Raw genomic sequence first — 20070 nt, 5'->3', positions numbered from 1 at the left:
ATCTGAACCATGTATATTTTGAAAGTCCATCAACGAAGTGAATTCTTTTTTTCTTGGCATGACAAAGATCCATGCTTTCAAGAATCTCCCTCCAACTCGTAATACACAGCGTATATACCATCTGCAAAGCTGAGCAGATGGCGTTATGTGCTATAGCAGTTTTGTCAGTATATATTTATATTCAAGGCGGTCGTCGAAGTACAGTTTCTAAAAGCAGAGATTGCTTTGCGTCAAGGGGAACGAACATCACCCTTTTCATTTCTCTCACCATTCTCCGTTCGTTCATAGCTTGGGTAAGGTGGCTGTGGAGCGTTCTCGGAAAGGGTATTACGGAACGGTGTATTTAGTATAATGAGGCTCTGTGCCTCCGATCGACGTCAAAGCATGTACTCTTCCATCGTTTTCCGCTCTCCAGTTGGAGGAGAGTTTAGTCACCCGCTTGCAATGCTGTCCCGGCATTGTTGTGTTGGGAGCGACCTTGGTGTCCAGATAAAAGCGCTGCCTTGCGCTATACCACGGTTTGATCCTCCACGCTGATCTTTGTTCTTTACTTGCGTTTGGCATTGTTTGTTGTAATCTAACACAAAGTAACATCGTTTCCCTGGAACATCCAACTTGCTGACTTGTCCTTCAAGCTACAAGTTGGAACTATGGAGAAGTCACCGATAACTGCATCAATTCAAGACAAACATTACATATACCAAAAATATTTTTTCAGTCAAAATGATGGGTATTGATATGAAGAAACTTTACAATTTCATGCCGTATGTATACTATCGGTAATAAAAGAGAAGCAATACATTCATTTCTCCCAAAATTTATTGAACCTAAAACAAAAAACCGTGTAATGTGATTACTCTTGCAATTTCATTCTTTAACTTCAACCAAAGCCAGTAATAATCTTTGACGTGCCTCCAGAAGGTGAAAGACTTTGCTGTGAGAATGGAAACCGAGCATACATGCAACCTATTTCAAGCCCCTCTTATCCAATCTTTCAACCGGACTTGGTCCATGTGCCAAATGATAGGCATCAAACAGAGAGTATATTGTTCGGAGACTGCGGAGAGCCAGTTTCAAGAAAAAAGCTCCTACTACAATATGACCTAGATGTGCTTGAGGAAGAAGCAAGATATCTACCATCTCCACTGTGAGAAATTGCATCATGCCGACCTGTTTTGCCCTTGCTTCTCCTTCCTCTCTCTTCAATTCCTTCATACTCTTCATCTTCCAGTGCTTCTAAAAGGCCATTTTGCATTGGGTCAGAACTCTCATACAGAAGCCTAAGAACCTGTTTAATTGAAGGCCTATCTCTGCCTTCTCTCTGGGTACACCATCTCACAATAGAGATTACTATTTGAAGCTGGTCTAAGTCAAAATAATCCCTGATACTAGTATCCACAAGTTCGTGCTGCCTTGATTCTGATGCCATATATATTTGGGACCATTCCACTATATTCTTGTTGTCTTGTATTGCTTGCCTTGCAGTCACTATCTCCAAAAGTAGCACGCCATAGCTGTAAACATCGCTTTTCTCAGTGAATTCTTGACTGACAACATATTCAGGATCCATATAACCTGAAAGCCATCCAACATTTATCTCTCTTTAGCACAAAAAGAAAATAATTCATACTCAAGCAGTCATGGATTTTCCCTGACCTGGAGTTCCCCGGATATTAGTATTTACTGGCTCAAAGCAAACAGAACCATCTTTTGAAGCATGTGCAAGGCCAAAGTCTGCAACCTAGAAAACAAAACAGCAACGTTGGTACACAATACAAAGCTTTTAAGATGGTTTTGGAAGTGCATTTTTAAATGTAAAACTCTAACAAAAGAAAAAGAAAGGAAGGAATTATGGACACATGATCCCATAAAAAAGAATTCGTTCGAGTTATTATGTGCAAACTCGTCCCTCATCCCTGAAAGTAGTCTAATTAAGAGAGAATCTCATCTCCTGAACTCTATTAAGTGAAAAATCTAATCTCTTCCACAAAAGTAATGACGGACTCAGAATTATGTACAAGAGCTATGTGTGCATCTGACAGGTACACTACCTTAGCCACGAGGTTCTCATCCAGTAAAATGTTGCTGGACTTAATATCTCTGTGGCACAGAGGAGGGTCACAGTAGAAATGGAGGTACTCCTGCATATGACAATGGCAAATAAGAAAAAGCAATTCCACGCGATATTAGTGAAGGTTTCAGTAGATCTAACATTAACAGAATCAAAACCCAGCCAAAGTGATGAGCATGATTTAGTAGATTACCAGCGCATTAGCCACATCTATTGCAATCTGCATCCTAGTTCGCCAACTGAGAGGGGTTCTACCAGGAGCTGTGCATACATGAGATCAAATTCAATTAGAATACAGCCATCAAAGAAGGGTGCTTTAGACGGGAAAGTGTGATACCCCATATGATAAGGATAATGGTAGGTAGTGTATGAGATCTCACATTACTTGAGAATAAGAAGTTCTTGCTTTTCATAAGGTTCCGATGGGGCTCCAATTATATCATTGACTAGTCCTTTTGGAGTATAGGCCATGTGATTTGGGTCTTCCATTGGGGTGTTACAAATGGTATGAGAGCCTATCCCAATCAGAAATGTGAGATTTGAGCCGTGCCACCTACGACGGATTGGCCCTACGAGGACGTCAGGAATTTAAGAGAGGTAGATTGTGATACCCCATATGATAAGGAAGGTAGTGTATGGGATCCCACATTGTTTAAGAATGAGAAGTTTTTGCTATTTATAAGGTTTCAATGGGGCTCCAATTATATCATTGACTAGTCATTCTGAAGTATATGCCATGTGGTTTGAACCTTCTATTGAGGCGTTACAAAAAGTTTAGCTACGAAAAATAGATAGGATAAGAAGGAACAAGTTATGTTGTAAAAAAATTCAACTTCAGTAAAAGTTAGAAACATAGACATTTTTTTTTTGGGGTGAAGAAGCAAGAATCATACCATGAAGATGATCCTTTAAGCTTCCATTTGCCATATACTCATACATGAGAAACCTGCCATGATGCGATCAAAAGTTTTCAGTGTTGCTAATATATGAGGTGCGTCACTCGAGTGCATGCATGACCAAACTACCAACTACCTCTCACGTTTTGCAATGCAAAAGCCCCTTAGAGCAACAAGATGGCGATGATGCAATCTAGCAAGAAGCTCGATCTCTCTGCAGAAGTCATCCTCCCTCTGCCCTGAAACTTTGTTCATACATTTTACTGCTGCCACTAAGCCATCACTAAGTTGAGCCTTGTATACTGTTCCGAATCCTCCTCGCCCAATGATAGTGTTAAAACCGTCGGTTGCCTTCTTTATCTCCTTGTAGCTGAATTTATGGAACGTAGACGAAGGGCCTGCACCTTAAGTCCAAATGACGCCGCCATCCCCCAAAAGTAAAGAACATATAAATAAATAGGATGTCTGATATATGGGAATGTGAGAGAGAATGTGACAATAAAAGATCCAGGGTCATACCTTCATGGAATTTCCACAGGGGCCAAGGAGGAGGAAAAGTTTTTGAAGATGTCTTATCTATATTTCCAGTATCCTCCAGCTCTCTGCTTTTTCTACGAATAAGAAATATCAAGACAACAAGCATTAGAACAGCAACTGCAGTAACTGCAAGTCCAACACCTGGAATCAATGTCAGTCGATAGGGATGGCGCTTTCTAGACAAGGGTATGCCCAACATTAGTTGGCTTGGGCTTGCAGCAACCAGTGGACTTGGAGAAGCCTCAGGCGTGAGTGAAGATGGGGACAGCTCTGAAATCAGAATCACAATTGCAACAAATGATCATTAGTGACAAATACACCATCATAAAGAACACGGGAAAAATGAATAAAAAAGCCCCAAAAATGTAAAAACATTCAGATATAGATAGACTCTAGTTGGCATTTCAGGATTATTTTTTTTTCAATTTCAAGAGCACAAATGCCAAATCCACTATGATAAGATTAGGCACACAAGATGTGAAAGACAGTTGAACTGAGTTGAGCGTTGATGCCTGGAAGAATGCCAAGACCTTGAACTCCAAAGAAACAGCTTGCAATTTCAACAGCTGAAGTGCCATCAACTTGGCTTCCAATCGCAGCAAAAGTTGCATCACGGCACGTACTCAGTGTCGTATTATTTTCTGCTCCTACCAGATGATGAAGGTACATGATACCAGCGTTTATACATTTCCTGCAATTAGTTTCCTCTGAAAGTGGCATTTTGCAATTTTCAGAGACATCCACAAAATCTGGAGACTGCAGCATCTGGGTGACAGTTTTCCGACCCGTACACTCATAATTAACTGAGATTTTGGTTCCAAACCCGCAAAACACTGTTGCATTTCGTGGAACTCCGTACAGTTCCAAGGTTTCTGATATGGAACGTTTGCAGATTTCAGACAAATCCGTGGTAACCCCAAGGTTGCCTGTGGTATTTGCATAGCGAGCAATGGAAACTGCAACAGCAGCATTAATGTAGCGGCAACACTTTCCTCTGTCATCGTTAGCGGAGCAGATCGAGCCCACTAGAGTGATATTAGCTCCACTCAAATCTAAGGGGCAATCTGCAGAAGTAGTAAGAGTAATTATTAATCAATGAGCCATTCTCTGATTAACAAGTGATGAATGCAAAGAATTAATCTGAATTTTGGAATGCAAAGAATTTCAATTAAACAAAGCAGGCAAAACATTAATCTGATTTAAAACAACTTTCTAAAAATTAAAAATCAAACTTGATAGTTCCTATGAGAAGTTGTAGGCTTTCTAACTAGTAAAATCCTAATCTTTTCAGCCCCCAAAGGGTAGCGCGATAGACCAGAATCATGCCTCGTGCGTCTCTTCCCTTTCCCTCCCCACTCCAGGAAATTCACTCAAACAATACCATGTTTCACAAACAACCACCTGCAGCATATGGGTCATAAAACCAAATATAGGAATAACTTGAATCGTTCAAACTACAAATCAAAACCAGTTCACAGAATCACCACTTGAACAAAACAGGCCACAAAAACCAACGCCATAAGAGGGAATAAAGAATAACGAAAGCAGATAAAACAAAATAAACGCAACTTCTTTAAATAGTAATCCTAACAAAGAGCGGACAAAAGATGAAGCTTAGAAACCAAGTGGATAGGATTATATGGAACTGACCCGACGACATTATCACTGGAAGCTTCATTGCAATAATTGCTATCAAACACAGCAAAAAGAGCGTCGCGTAAATTCCCATGGTCGAGAAGAAGAGGGAAAGATCCTCCCACAGAGACGAGAGAAAGAGAGAGAGAGAGAGAGAGCAATGTAAGCATGCGGGGGGTAATGGAAGCGGGTCTTGACTCTCTGTGGAACACTGCCCCACTCTCTCTCTCTCTCAGACTTTCTCGAGTTCTGAAACTAATCCTTAAAGGCAATTTAATGCACACTCGTGGGCTCCATTGGATCACCACTGTTTCCTATTTTAATTTCGAAGTTAGCCAAGTAAGGTTGTAACGTAATTTTACTATGCTTATATGATCTAAAATCATGAAAAACCCACTGTAATTCCTTTTTTTTTTTGTTTGTTTGTTTACTCATGAGTTATATTACACGAGACTTAAACGTCTTAAATTTATATATAATATTACTATTTAAAAGCCTTATATGTGAAATATATGCTTTTAAGTTCTGATGTAAGCAAATTACAAAATTATAACCAATCATGAGTATTTATTTATTTATCCAATGGGTCGAAAAATAGGCAAGAAATATAGATTGAGAAATTTCAAAGGAGATAGGGGATTGAGATCAGTAGGATGTAGAAGGGGCCCAAAATGGTTGATTAGCGTGAGAGACAGCAAGCAAAGGACACGGATTTTTGGAACATTAGGATTATTTAAAGATTTAATATTTTCTATTTATAAATAATTAATAGTTAACAGTGGGTTTCTGAGAGTACAGATTATTATTATTATTATTATTATTAAATCTATATTCGTTTTTATCATAAGCAAGATTCAATTTTCATCATAAGAAAAAAAAAACAATATCGTAGATAGGAATAAAAACAAAAGAAATGATAATAAAAGAGTAAGACAAGACATGCATAAATTATTGTCCAAATAAGAAAACAAATGATAACATTCGAACGGGGCATTTCCTTATTAATAGGCACGAGTGAGTGGGTGGGCCCATTTAAACACCAACCTCTCAAACTTAAGTGGCCCACTTTATTCTTAAATTCTCTTCGCATGAATCCATGTGTAAAAAGACTGGATGATGTTGGTCTTTATACATGGGCCAAGGGAGGTTGGTCTTTATCAATGGGCCGGGGCTATGCTAAGAGACAATGACGTTTTCCTGAACCTCATATTCCCCGTTATCACCCACAAGACTCTCATCTGAGGCTGTGATAATTTCTTAACTAATAAATATCGTAAAAATAAATATCTTAAAAATAAATATTATATAAACGAATAAAAATATTAATATACGTCATATTTACTCGAGTCGTGATAGATAATTAATTCCCAGTACGCCAACATGTTAATGCCATCGATCCATTTCAAAAATTTTGCCCGATAAAGAGTGGAAAGACAACCTGGACTCGCACATTCCTTTGTAGTGTAATCTGTTCTCCTTTGACCTTTGACTACCCACTTCCTTAATTAACAGCAGACAATTCAAACCTTATTAAATCATGCTGGCAGGCCACTTTGCACCTCTGACACTTTACCCTTTTTTTTTTTTCTATTTTGAATATATACTTTTACCCATCTTTTCTCAATTCCTCTTCCTTACAAAGTTGCCATGAGAAAAAGAAAAAAATATTAATCATTTTATATGTTTAAAAATGATAACATTTAAAATTAAGAAATCATGATTATAAAACCAAGGGAGGGCACCCAAGCAAAGGAAAGGATTATGAAGGAATATGTAGGGCCCAGTCCACTGGTCTCGCATTTGCTTTGACCATCTCCTTTTCCCTAACCGAACCAGGGTTAGGTCCCCAAGTTAAAAGCGACCACACGTGTGGGTAGAGTCAGTCAGATAAGGGCAGGCGGGCAATGTCAGGTTCAGGGTCAGTCCCTCCAGCTGTTAGGGCGTGTCCCTCTGTTTCATCATTCTCGTATATAAGACAAAGCAAAGCACAACCAAGTTCATTCGAGTTGAAAACAAAAATTTGCAGACCGAGAGTTGTCAGATTTAAGCTTTACTACTTTCAGACTCACTACTTCCTCTCTCCCTCCCTCAAACCAATCCAGGACTTTGTTTCGATTACAAACTACAGAGAGGATAAGCGAAGACATACAACCAGAGAGAGAGAGAGAGAGAGAGAATGCCTGGGAGTTTAGAGCCTTTGGACTTGAGGGTTCAGATTCCTTATCATTTCATGTGTCCGATCTCGCTCGAGCTCATGCGTGACCCGGTGACCCTCCACACCGGTCAGACATACGACCGAGCCAGCATCGAGTCTTGGGTCGCCACTGGTAACACCACGTGCCCCGTCACCCGGACCCCACTTTCCGACTTCACTCTAGTCCCGAACCACACACTTCGTCGCTTCATACAAGACTGGTGCGTTGCCAACCGTTCTCTAGGTATTGAGCGGATCCCCACTCCCAAGCAATCCGCCGACACCAATCTGGTACGTTCGCTGCTGATCCAGGCCTCTTCCGAGTCGAACCGCGCCCATTCCCGCCTCTCCGCGCTTCGTCGACTCAAAGGACTCGCCCGTGAATCGGACAAGAACCGCTCCGTCTTTTCCTCGCTCAACGCAGAAGAAGTCCTCAGCAACATCATCTTCTCCGGCATAGGTTCCGACTTCCCCGAGTTAAACCAAGAGGCGCTTGCACTCCTCGTAATATTCCCTCTCACAGACTCGGAGTGCACCTCGGTAGCCTCGGATGGGGTCCGTGTTGCCTTCCTATCACACCTACTTCGCCATTCTTCGATCGAAGTCCGAGTCAACTCCGCTGCACTCATTGAAACCGTCGTGTCTGGAACTCGTTTTCCGGAACTCCGAGCTCAAGTTTGTAATGTGGACGAGATCTTCGAAGGAGTAATAGAGATCATGAAGAAACCTATCGCCACTTATCCGCGAGCTCTAAAGGTAGGAGTAAAGGCCTTGTTCGCGTTGTGCCTGGTGACGCAGACCAGGCACAAGGCGGTGTCCGCCGGAGCGGCCGAAACTCTTATTGATCGGTTGACCGATTTCGAGAAGTGCGATGCGGAGCGAGCGCTGGCTACAGTCGAGCTGCTCTGCAGAGTCCCGGAAGGATGTTCAGCTTTTGCAGCCCACGCACTCACCGTGCCTCTGCTCGTAAATATAATCCTGAAGATCTCAGAACGGGCGACCGAATACGCTGTGGGAGCGCTTCTCTCGGTCTGCTCGGCGTCGGAGGAGAGTCAGAAAGATGTGGTAGCCGCGGGGGTACTGACTCAGCTGCTATTGTTGGTGCAGAGCATATGTACGGACAGGGCCAAGAGGAAGGCACAGCTGTTGCTGAAGCTTCTTCGGGATTCGTGGCCAGAAGATTCCATCGGAAATTCCGACGATTTTTATTGTAACGAGGTTGTGATACGGTCGTACTGATGCTTGAGTTCTTCAATCCGTTCTCAAATTGTTTTTCTTATTTTATCATTAAATTAAAAAAAAAAAAGGAAGAAAAGAAAATTGAGGTTGTAGGAAGTTGATGTATAGAGAATTGTAATTTATGTACGTAAGAATTTTTGTTGAAAAGCAAATGAAAAGATAGAGATCATCTGCGCATGACTAATTTTGGTTTACCTATATTATATGCATATATTTATTTATTTGGGGCGAGGCATTTGGTTTGTTTGATATAATAATAATAATAATGGCGATTGATTTTTGGTGGTAGAATTGTTACGTGGAATCTTGATGCATAATGGGGAGAGTCGCATAAAATTGTTGACTGTATTACATTTTATATTCATTGTACAACTCAGCTGCCTAGGTGGCACTAGTTAGTTAGTCATTTAGTCAGTTAGTCATTTTCTTTACTTGTCCATATAAATAAGAGGACTGTTACATCTATAAAAGAATTATATAAAAATAATTTTAAAAATTGATATGATTTCATCTAATCTGTTATATTTATTTTATAATAAAAATAATTTTATAATCTGACAAATCAGATCACATCAATTTGTGATATTACTTTTGTGTAATTACTTTGTGGCTAGAGTATTTTCCTATAAATAATATTGAGTGTAATCCTTCATATTAGACTGAATAAGATCAATTTTCAGTTTTTCCAAGTTTTGGAAGTTTCATCTCTAGGTTTGTAATATGGTATCAGTTGAATTTTAGGGTTTTCTCGATGTCTTCCTCTATTTCTCATTCCTCCACAATGGAAGACAATTCTGCAAGTCTGTATCATCTCCAAAGTGGTAATTCTCCTGGATCTCTTCTAGTTACGCAACCATTGCTGGGAGATAATTACCATATCTGGTCTCGTTCTATGGAAATGGCACTGATTGCCAAGAACAAGATCGGTTTTGTGAATGGTTCAACTTTGCAACCTCGGGATACTTCTTATCGTTGTTACCATGCTTGGCTCCATTGCAATAACATGGTTTTATCTTGGACCATCAACTCTGTGTCTAAAGATATCGCATCTAGTATCATTTATGCCACTATTGCATAGGAGATGTGGCATGATTTTCATGAGCCTTTTTCACAGAGCAATGGACCACGAATTTATCAGCTTGAAAATGATCTTTCATCTATTTCATAAGAAAATCATTCGTTTAGTGCATATTATACACGATTTAAAGGTCTTTGGGATGAGCTCATGCACTATAATCTTGTCCCTTCTTGTTCATGTGGTGTTTTACTAGTTTTACTTGAAAATCAGCAACGCCAACATGTTATGCATTTTCTTATGGGGTTAAATGAAGGTTTTTCCCATGTACGTGGACAAACCTTACTCATGGATCCTTTTCCATCCATCAATAAGGTTTTTTCTTTAGTTTTACAAGAAGAAAAACAATTGGAAATTGAATCTGCTCGTTCTTCAACTATTGACACTACTGTTTTTCTTGCCAAGAAAGCTGATGACTCTAACTTGAACAAACAACCTTGTCGTAAAAATAGGCCTGTTTGTACACATTGTGGGCTTGCAAATCATATAGTGGATAAATGTTACAAGCTTCAAGGCTTTCCACCTGGGTACAAGATGAGAGGAAAAAAGCCTTCAGCTAATCAAGTGTCTTCTCTGACACTTCTTGCTAGTACTCCCTTAGATCTGAATACATAATTGTCTATTCTTCAAGAACAATGTCAGAAGTTATTAGCATTGCGCAATATTAAGCCCTCTGCCTCTGATGACAGTTTTTCTCATCATGTTGCCAATATTCTCACTCAATCATCTCAATTAATTGATTTTTCATGTAATCATTTTCCTTATAATATTTCTTCCGTATGTCATAATCATTTTGTGTGTTCATCTAACACACTTGCCCATTATTCAATTTCTAAAGATTCTTGGATCATAGGCACAGGTTCTACTGATCACATTGACCATTCTGTTAATCTTTGGCATAATCTTTTGGGACATCCCAGTCATTCCATTTTACAGCTTGTAGCACCTACTATTCCCAATGTTTCTTTTCAATCCAATAAAGATCCTCATTGCATAGTTTTTCCATTAGCCAAACAAAGGCATTTGCCTTTTCCACATAGTTCTCATATTTCTAATATTTCATTTAGCTTGATTCATTGTGACATTTAGTTTGATTCATCAAGTGGCAGATTTATTGACTAAATCTTTAAGTTTTCCTTTGTTTTCTGCTTTGTTATCCAAAATGGGTATTTTGAACATCTATACTCTATCTTGAGGGGGACTATTGCATTTTATATTCATTGTACAGCTCAGCTGCCTAGCTGGCTCTAGTTAATTAATCATTTAGTCATTTCTTTACTTGTTTATATAAATAATGTTGTGTGTAATCCTTCAGATTAGACTGAATAATATCAATTTTCAATTTTTCCAAGTTCTAGAAGTTTCATCTCTCCGGTTTGTAATAGACTGCACACACTTTCTGCTAACTCTTTCTCTCGCTCAATCAATGTCTCAGTACCGTAGATTGGAGTATCGAGGAAAACACTACTCCCACCTATAAAATCCATCGACAAAACCCACCGATTGAGTTGTTTTGTTTTTTTTTTTTTTACTCAATGGTTAATGAAATGTAATTTTTTGTATATTTTTAAAAATGTTTAAAGTATTTAAAAAATGTTTGAAAAAAAAAAGAAGATTTTTGCTATTCGGTGAGGATATTTTTCGTGAGAATCCTATGTGCGTGTAGCATCACCCGTACTCTTGTTTGACTGCATGTGTGGGGCTAATTATATATTAATTATGGCATTGAGCTAAGTGATCAATATATGTATGTGTGTGTATGTGTGTATTGTATATCCGTTTAAAATAAATGAAGATGGATGTGATTATCTAATTAATAATAATATGATCTACAGATCCATTAACACTAAAATTTTATAAAACACATGAAGCTAGCGGCATAATATGGAACATATAAGGCTACATGCAGATTCAATTTTATAATCCATACGCTTTGTTAATTAATGAGGTTTACTAAACGACGTGCGTTAATTGGAACAGATCGATGACATTTGAAGGCCGTAATTTGAAGGTACGTTCGGTACTGGATCTAAATTTGAAGATAATTGGCTCCTATGATCTTATGCGACATAATTAGCTAATTAATGCTAGCTATCCAAGAATTACATGATCTGACCATGATCCATCTCCAGTACTGTCTATTATATCTATCCATCAGCTAGCTTTTTAGCATTATATTTATTTTGTATGAGGCTCGATGGGGTACTGTTTGTTATGACTCAATGATCACCAGTTGAGACAGGAAATTCCCCCCCGTATATATACTAGTACTCATGCTACCCATGAGAATTATGAAAAGAAGACAAAAGACAGAACCATGCTGCATGCATATATATATATATATATAGAAGTTACAAATAATCGCAAGCTAACTAGCTTGGATTAATTCATTTCAGCAGATTTCTATCTCTAGCTAGTATATGTTCTGGGTAAAGATTTAGTTAGGGAATGCATGTTCGATCTGTTACAATGATTTTCACATTTGGACTCGAGCCTGATCATCAGATTATATGTACATATATACATGTGGAGGTTTTGAGTATCTTTGACAATATTAAGCTGATACCTACATGCAGCTAGCTTGCCGCGCGTGCATACTGCTTAATTTGGGTCTTACAAAAGGATTTATGTTATGGAAGATATACATATATATATGTGTGTGTGTGTGTGTGTTAATTACAAGGTGCATGACCGTACGTGGGGTTTTATTTTTTTATTTTTTAAAGAGCCGAGAATCACCTGTCCACGAGTGATCCCGTCCCAAATTTTATTAATAAACCCTCACGTATGGCGGAGGAAAACCGTGGTTACAAAGCAGAAGCCTGGGGGTTACACATATTCAAAAAAGACCCAAAACCCAGGCCTCAAAAACCTAGGCATCAAACTAAAAGACAAAACACAAAACTCAAGACAAACAACCTAAACCACCACCTGCAAGACAATGTCAGCACAACAAATAATAGAATAGTAAGAAAGACAAACTGTGATAGAAGAGTACCTCACTACGATATACGCATGTAGGGAAGACCAATTATGTCCATGCGCAGAAGGCCTCTTAACTTGCCAGGCAACGTCCCACGATCCTCAACCTAATCCATATTCAATCCCTCAGCTCCAAGTTTAGCAAGAAAATCAGCAACAGCATTACCTTCACGAAAGACATGACTCACTCTATAGTCCAGGCATTGAAGATAACCTTGAAGTTCATCCCAATAATCCTCAAGATACCAAAGGTCACATTTACCCTTTTTAATCCAATTAACCAGAATTTGAGAATCAGTCTCTATATCCACCCGGAAAAAACCACGTTGGCAACATCTTCTGACACCTTCAAGTAAACTTCTCAGCTCAGCAAAATTATTAGAACCCTGACCTAAAGAAACAACATAACCAGCACACATCTTACCATTATCATCACGAATGACACCCTCAGCCCCAGCTGAACCAGGGTTCCCCAAACTACTCCCATCAGTATTAAGCTTAACCCTGTCCCGTTGGGGCGGGTTCCATTTCACCACAGTGATTTTCTTAGCTCTAGGAATCCAAGCTGGGATATCCAAACGCTTCAATATGGCAATATCATGACTATGAAGTCTCATATAATTCTGATTAAGATGCATGATTCTACAAATCCAACTTTTAATAGCACTCCACACAGTCTCAATGTTGTCCAGATGGCCATCATACCTAGCTTTACAACGCCTCTCCCAAAGCTTCCAAGAAACAATGGAAGGAAGCAACCCAAAAATCGTCTTAACTTGAGAGGACTTACCAGCTCGACGGAACCTGAATTCAATTTGATCCTTCCAAGTACGAAAAGCGCCCATATGCACCCCTAACTGAACAGCCGCCATACGCCAAAGTTGTCTAGCAAAATCCCCAGTACAAAGAACATGATTAAGATCCTCCATATTTTCAAAAACACAACAATTACACTTAGACACCATCGGAATCCCAACCATTTAAAAGTAAGAGGGCCGACCTACTTACTTTTAAAGAATTTGTGGGAATTGGAGAGTTACGTACGTGGCTTGAAATACGGAGGGATCACAGACCACACAAGATGTTTGTGGCATGAATAATTAAAACTGTGGAATCACATGTGATGTATTGGTTCTTATTCTTCCAATATTATGTGATGGCAGCTAGCTAGTGCTCACAGATCTGTCACATGCATGCCCAACCCATCTTTGTTCTTGCTCTCGGCAGCTTACTCGTCACGAGAACTCAACAACTTCTTAACTTGGTTTGTCTTTTGGAATGCATGATATCCAGCATTTGGGACCCAAAATGTCTATCTTTTAACTTTTTTTTTTTGAATTTGGCATTGTTGTTTAGTTGATTTTTCAAACGTTAGGATAATTTGTAATATGAATGAGGCTAAAGCTAGCATAAGTTACCATCTTTCATTCTTTCGAAACTCGTGATATATCGGCCAGCATCTGGGGCCCAAAATGTCTCGCTTTAACCTTTTTGAATTTGACAGCATGTTGTTGATCGTTCTTCACAAGGCACCACTAAGTTTTTCAAACCTAAAGAGTTGTCATGATCTGAGTAAGGGTAAAGTGTGATCGATGGAAGTAAAAGACTTACCTCTAGGGCTTTGGGGAATGAAGATGGTAAATTATAAGAAAACTCTCAGTGGCAGCCTTATTTTTTATGATTTGTTTTATTAATTTATCAATTTTGGCTTTGTGTTGAAAACCATCTTCATCTAAAGGCCGATCGTAAGAAACCCTGGCGAGGTTCGATCGTTCTTCTTCACAAAGGTTGTTAAGGTAGTCACCACTGCTGCCTTTGACCAAGACCAACACTCTGGATGTGCTACGTACCTCCAGTGCACCATCAACAGGAGAATCTTCCACCAGTTGCCAGAAGGCTCTAGAATAGAAATTTCTAACAAACTGAAATGCTAAGGTGTACCAATCATGTGTGTTGGTTTGTTATACAGTTTGCCTATAAATCTGTAATGATTTCTTTTGCATTGAATTGAGGAAAGAACAACAGATATGAAATATCGAATGAGAGGAATTTTCTTTCTGACCTTTTGTCAAACATTCTATATACATCACTCTATTCCTTGGTTTATCATGGTATCCAGAGCCTGGTAAGGCTCACGCCAATCTTCTTTCTTTTTCTGTTTTTCTTCTTACTTTACTTCTTCACTTCCATGGAGTCTCCCGATAATTCCCAAGAAACCATACCGTCGGTTATCCACCCACCCCCTCTCAATTCCTCCATTGTTAACACTGCTACTCACTTCATCACCTTGAAACTTTCCATAGACAATCACTTGCCACGGAAAGCCTAGATCGTCCCCTTTCTCAAAGGTCACCAACTCTTTAGCTATGTCAATGGTTCCATCCCACCTCTTCCCTCCACCTTTGATGGCAACCCAAACCCAAACTGCACTTGATGGACCCTTCAAGATCAATTAATCATATTATCTATAAATCCATCCTTGTCCGATATGGTTTTAGCCCAGGTCCTCGACTGTAATACCTCTCTCGTGAAGTCTAGTCCTCCCTCCACAACCTCTATGCCACCCAGTCCTCTGCCCATGTCATCCAAACTTAGTTCCAATTAGCCATTCTAAAAAAGGGTTTCGAGGCCATCACGAAATATTTCCACAAAGCTAAAACTCTAGTTGTCTCCCTTAGTGTGGCTTGTCACCCGTTGTCCCCCTCTCAATTTTCAGTTTATCTCCTTGTTGGCCTCGACACAGATTATAAGTCGATCATCATTTCCATTACAACTCGTCCTGAACCACTATCTTCCCATCAAATCTATAGTTATCTCTTGAATCAGAAATCTAGATTGGCTCATCAAACTCATTCCTTCCTTTTGGGTAGTAACATTACCGCCCATGCTACCACGCGACCACCCATAGCCTCTAACAGTTTTCATAGAGGTAGAAATAATTTTCACTGTGGAGGGCGTCGTGGACGAGGGACTAGCCAAGGCCACCACTCTGCTCTTTCTCCCAATTATTTATCTTCTCGTTCTGATAATTGGCTTGTTTGTCAAGTTTGTCAAAAGGCTAGCCATACGACCTTCTCGTGTTATCATTGTTTCAATCAATCCTACCAGTCCCCTACTCTATCTTCCCTCACAGCTAATTTTACTTATCTTCCCATTACTAGCTCTCATTCACATACTTGGTTTCCTAATACTGCGGCTACTAATCACTTTACCTCTGATTTTGTAAATTTGAACCTGGACTCTACGCCATATCACGACACTGAACAAGTTAGCATTGGAGATGGCTCGACGCTTCTTATCCAGAATATTGGCTCCGCTTAGCTTCATACTTCTTTGGGCAATTATATTCTTAACAAACTTTTGCATGTTCCTTTAATTACAAAAATCTACTTTCTGTTTGTTTGTTTTGTCTTGATAATTTTGTATTTTTTGAGTTTCACTCATCTTGTTTCTTTGTGAAGGATTTGCAAACCTGGGCGGCGCTTCTTTAGGGACCCGTTAGGGATGGTCTATATGTCCTTCCATTGGATGCTGCAAATCCATCTGTCTCATCCACCACTCTTCTCTCACCTCCTCAAGCATTCCTGGGTGAACGCACCTATGCTCAAATCTGGCACTCTCGACTTGGTAATCCAACACCATGGATCACCTCCTTACTCTTCACAGATTTTAGCTTCCTATCAATAATAAGACCAACACACAGACTTGTTCGGCTTGCTCTCAAGTCAAAGCACATGCTCCACCCCATCCATCCTCACCATCCCGATCTCACAAGCCCTTTCAACTCCTCTTTCTTGATGTTTGGGGACCGGCACCTATGCTCTCCACAAATGGTTGTCACTTTTATTTTTCAATTGTAGATGACTTTTCGAAATATATTTGGCTTTTTCCACTTCAATCAAAGTCTAATGTCTCATCTATCTTTTAAGCTTTTTTACGTTATGTCAGTAACACTTTTTCCACTAACGTCCTATCTGTTCAATCTGACTGGGGTCCCCTTCATTCAATGCTTCAGTCTTTTGGCATAACACTTCATCTCACTTGCCCATACTCACATGCACAAAATGACAATGTTAAGCGACGTCATCATCATATAGTTGAGACAGGGGTCTTGCTTCTAGCTCATGCATCAATTCCAAATAAATATTGGTCTGAAACTTTCCAGACGGTCGCTTTTCTCATTAACAGAATGTCCACACTTGTTCTTAATAATAAATCCCCTTTTGAAACTCTTTTTCATCAATTTCCTAATTATAAATTTTTGTAAATTTTTTGTGCTGCATGCTGGCTTAATATTTGGCCCTTTAATAGACATAAATGGACCTTCGTTCCCAACTCTATGTTTTCATGGCATATAGCCCATATCACAAAGGCTATTCTAGGGATGTAAAATTTGATGAACTCCAATACCCCTTCTAGGTTTAGCCCAGACCAAAAAATCAAGTCTCCACCATGCCTGGGCTTCCTCTATTACATCTGAACCCTCCCAACCACACAATTTTCCTGCCCAATGGCCCAACAAATCTACCTCGCCCATCCTCCAACTTCCGTGGCCATCACTTATCCTCTCTGCCCTCTCTCAGCCCATCCAATCCTCAGCCCACCAGCACATTCCCATCTACCTCTATAAGCCCGATACCCACTCATAACTTAAGTCTAGCATCCACTGCTCTCTCAAACTCTACCATCTCTTCATCTTCTTCGCCGCCTTCACTTTCTTCAGAATCTCCCTCAAACCATAGCCCATCATCCTCTTCCTCTCCTCCCTTTTCTTTGGTTGTATCACACCATCCAATGGTCACCCGTGCCTAAAATAACATCCATCGCCCCTAGTCCACCACGATGGTATTGTTTATTGGCCCTCTGTCAAACTTTCCCTTTCTCTTACACTCTCCTCAAATACAGTTCCTAAAGAACCTTCTTCCTACATAGAAGCCTCCAAGTTTCCCGAGTGGTGTGCCGCCTTGGCCACTGAGTTTCAAGCCCTCTTACAAAATCAAACATAAGACTTCGTTCCCGTTTCATCCACCTTCAATATTCTTGGTTTGAAATGGGTCCTTAAGTCGAAACGACTGGTCGATGGCACCCTTAAGCGCTGTAAGGCTCGCCTTGTGGCCTAGGGATTTCATCAACAATTTGGCCTCGACTATACCGAGACCTTTAGTCTGGTTGTAAAGCTTGTTACCATTTGTTTGCTTCTTTCTCTTGATGTTTCATGCAGATGGCCTTTGCACCAGTTGGACGTTTAGAATGCATTTCTACAAGGGATCTCAAGGAAGACGTTTACATGCAGCAGCCTCCCGAATTTGTTAATCCGAATCTCCCTCATCACGTTTGTAAGTTGAAAATATCTTTATAGATTGAAGCAAGCCCCTAGGGCTTGGTTGTCAAAACTCACTTATCGATTATTATCTCTCAGTTTCCATGGCTCTCGCTCTGATACATCACTGTTTATTCTTCATAATAATTCTACTTTCATTTATGTCTTAATCTATGTAGATGATATTATTGTTAGTAGTTCTAGCTCTCTGTTTATAACTGATTTTATTTATTCATTAAGCTTTTTCTTTTTTCCTAGTTAAGGACCTTGGGCCCTTACAATACTTCTTGGGTATCGAGGTCTCTAGAAATCCTTCAAGTCTTTACTTGTCTCAGTCCAAATACATTTCTGACCTACTTTTTCGATCCAACATGCATCAATCAAAACCCATCTCAATTCCCTTATCTGCCTCCATTAAACTCACTGCACTTGATGGACACTCCTTTAAGGATCCTCAATTTTACCGTAGTATCATTGGTCGTTTTCAATACCTAGCGGTTACTCAGCCAGATATTTCATTTGCAGTAAACAAAGTGTGCCAGTTTATGCATTATCCAAGGCTGCCTCATTGGCATGCTGTCAAAAGAATCCTTTGATACCTCAATCTCACTAAAAATTTTTATCTTTACTTCTCTTCATCTTCATCCATTAAGTTGTCTGTCATCTCTGATGCTGACTGGGCAGCTTGCCATGATGACCATAAGTCTACAGTTGGGTTTTGCATTTATTTTGGCCCTCATCTCATTTCTTAGGGCTCTAAGAAATAGCCTCCATAGCTTGATCTTCTACCGAAGCCAAGTACAAGGCCGTGGCAAATACTACATGTGAAATTCTTTGGTTACAATCTCTTCTTAAAGAGCTCGGGATTTTTCTCACCGAACCACCAACTTTATGGTGTGATAATTTAAGTGCTACTTATCTTTCAATTAATCATGTGTTACATTCTTGCACTAAACATGTTGATCTTGACTATGATCATTTTGTTCGAGATCGTGTGTCAGCTAAAACTTTTCAAGTTTCATTTGTTTCTAGTAAGGATCAACTAGCTGACATTTTTACCAAGCCTTTGTCGTCGGCTCGATTTTCACAATTACGATCAAGTCTCACGCACCATTTGTCCAGTGCTGCTTGACTCTCGGGGGGATGTTATATATTAAGGCAGTCACCACTGCTACCTTAGACCAAGACCAACACTCTGGACGTGCTACCTCCAATGCACCATCAACAGAAGAATCTTCCACCAGTAGCTAGAAGGCTCTAGAATAGAAATTTCTAACAAACTGAAATGCTGAGGTGTACTAATCATGTGTGTTGGTTTGTTATACATTCTGTCTATAAATCTGTAATGATTTATTTTGCATTGAATTGAGGAAAGAACAACAGATATGAAATATCGAATGAGAGGAATTTTCTTTCTGACCTTTTGTCAAACATTCTATATGCATCACTCTGTTCCTTAGTTTATCAAGGGCCATCAATGGAACCTATATATTCACTGAATGCCACAATTAATTAAAGAGCCTTTAATCAATTATAATGCACTCCTACGTACGTAGTATCGATCTTCCAATGAAAATTGAGAATTTTATAATATTTGGATTCTGAATCTAACTTGTCTTGCGCCAGTTAATGCAAAACGCCAACTAGTGGCCCAAATTTTCAAGCCTTCCTAGTGATCAGTGGTTACGATCGTAGCGCTAACAAATTAACCTCAAGGGGACAGTTTATACTTTATATATGTGATCAGCTGGGCTTCTTACATCAATGTCTTTTGAATGCGATTCATTTACACCAATTTTAATTAGGACAATCAAAGAAGCAGTCAATTCGGAAACAAATTAATTAAAGGGATATATTGGAGTAATGCTAGGTACAAACTCATGATAGGCAAGCTCTCCAAAAGTCCATTGTAAATAGGTAGGTCATACTAAAAAAGAATAATTTTTGGGTGTGTCTACTTTTTTACAAAGACTTGTGCGGATCGAAACTTGTAACTTTACAAATCATTTCTCTCTTCTCATACGTAAGAAACTTTTTTCTGGTTTTATATATGTTTGGTACGTAAGAGCACTTTTACTAACACACACACACACATATATATATATATATATATATATAGAA

General features: G+C 39.4%; 3 protein-coding genes across 6 annotated transcripts; 2 read left to right on the top strand and 1 right to left on the bottom strand.

Moving 5' to 3' along the window:
- Positions 1 to 66: 66 nt before the first annotated feature.
- Positions 67 to 5373, bottom strand: LOC108982949 (probable receptor-like protein kinase At1g49730). 4 transcript variants are annotated; one of them, XR_001994786.2, is made up of 10 exons: positions 5155 to 5373; positions 4017 to 4568; positions 3487 to 3774; positions 3104 to 3371; positions 2965 to 3017; positions 2265 to 2332; positions 2052 to 2141; positions 1657 to 1741; positions 858 to 1575; positions 67 to 669 (listed from the first exon to the last, which is right to left on the bottom strand). XR_001994786.2 is itself a non-coding variant. In XM_018954436.2 (9 exons), the coding sequence occupies exons 1-9, from the start codon at positions 5231 to 5233 to the stop codon at positions 1031 to 1033; spliced, it is 2028 nt and encodes a 675-aa protein (XP_018809981.1). In that variant the 5' UTR covers positions 5234 to 5373; the 3' UTR covers positions 676 to 1030. The 4 variants fall into 4 exon arrangements, 3 of the variants coding, with proteins under 3 accessions (XP_018809981.1, XP_018809982.1, XP_018809983.1); XM_018954436.2 differs by lacking the exon at positions 67 to 669 and having other exon boundaries at positions 676 to 1575; XM_018954437.2 differs by lacking the exon at positions 67 to 669 and having other exon boundaries at positions 676 to 1575; positions 3104 to 3365.
- Positions 5374 to 7116: 1743 nt separating this feature from the next.
- Positions 7117 to 8847, top strand: LOC108982943 (U-box domain-containing protein 26-like). Its single transcript, XM_018954427.2, has one exon. It carries the CDS (start codon positions 7316 to 7318, stop codon positions 8570 to 8572), a length of 1257 nt encoding a protein of 418 aa, XP_018809972.2. The 5' UTR covers positions 7117 to 7315; the 3' UTR covers positions 8573 to 8847.
- An 8861-nt stretch (positions 8848 to 17708) lies between these two features.
- Positions 17709 to 18545, top strand: LOC118344837 (uncharacterized mitochondrial protein AtMg00810-like). Its single transcript, XM_035686265.1, has 3 exons — positions 17709 to 17726; positions 17851 to 17965; positions 18208 to 18545. The coding sequence occupies exons 1-3, from the start codon at positions 17709 to 17711 to the stop codon at positions 18543 to 18545; spliced, it is 471 nt and encodes a 156-aa protein (XP_035542158.1).
- Positions 18546 to 20070: the final 1525 nt, after the last annotated feature.

This window comes from Juglans regia, chromosome 16, assembly GCF_001411555.2.
Source record: "Juglans regia cultivar Chandler chromosome 16, Walnut 2.0, whole genome shotgun sequence".
NCBI lineage: Eukaryota > Viridiplantae > Streptophyta > Magnoliopsida > Fagales > Juglandaceae > Juglans > Juglans regia.
This window is presented reverse-complemented; position numbering and strand designations above follow the sequence as displayed.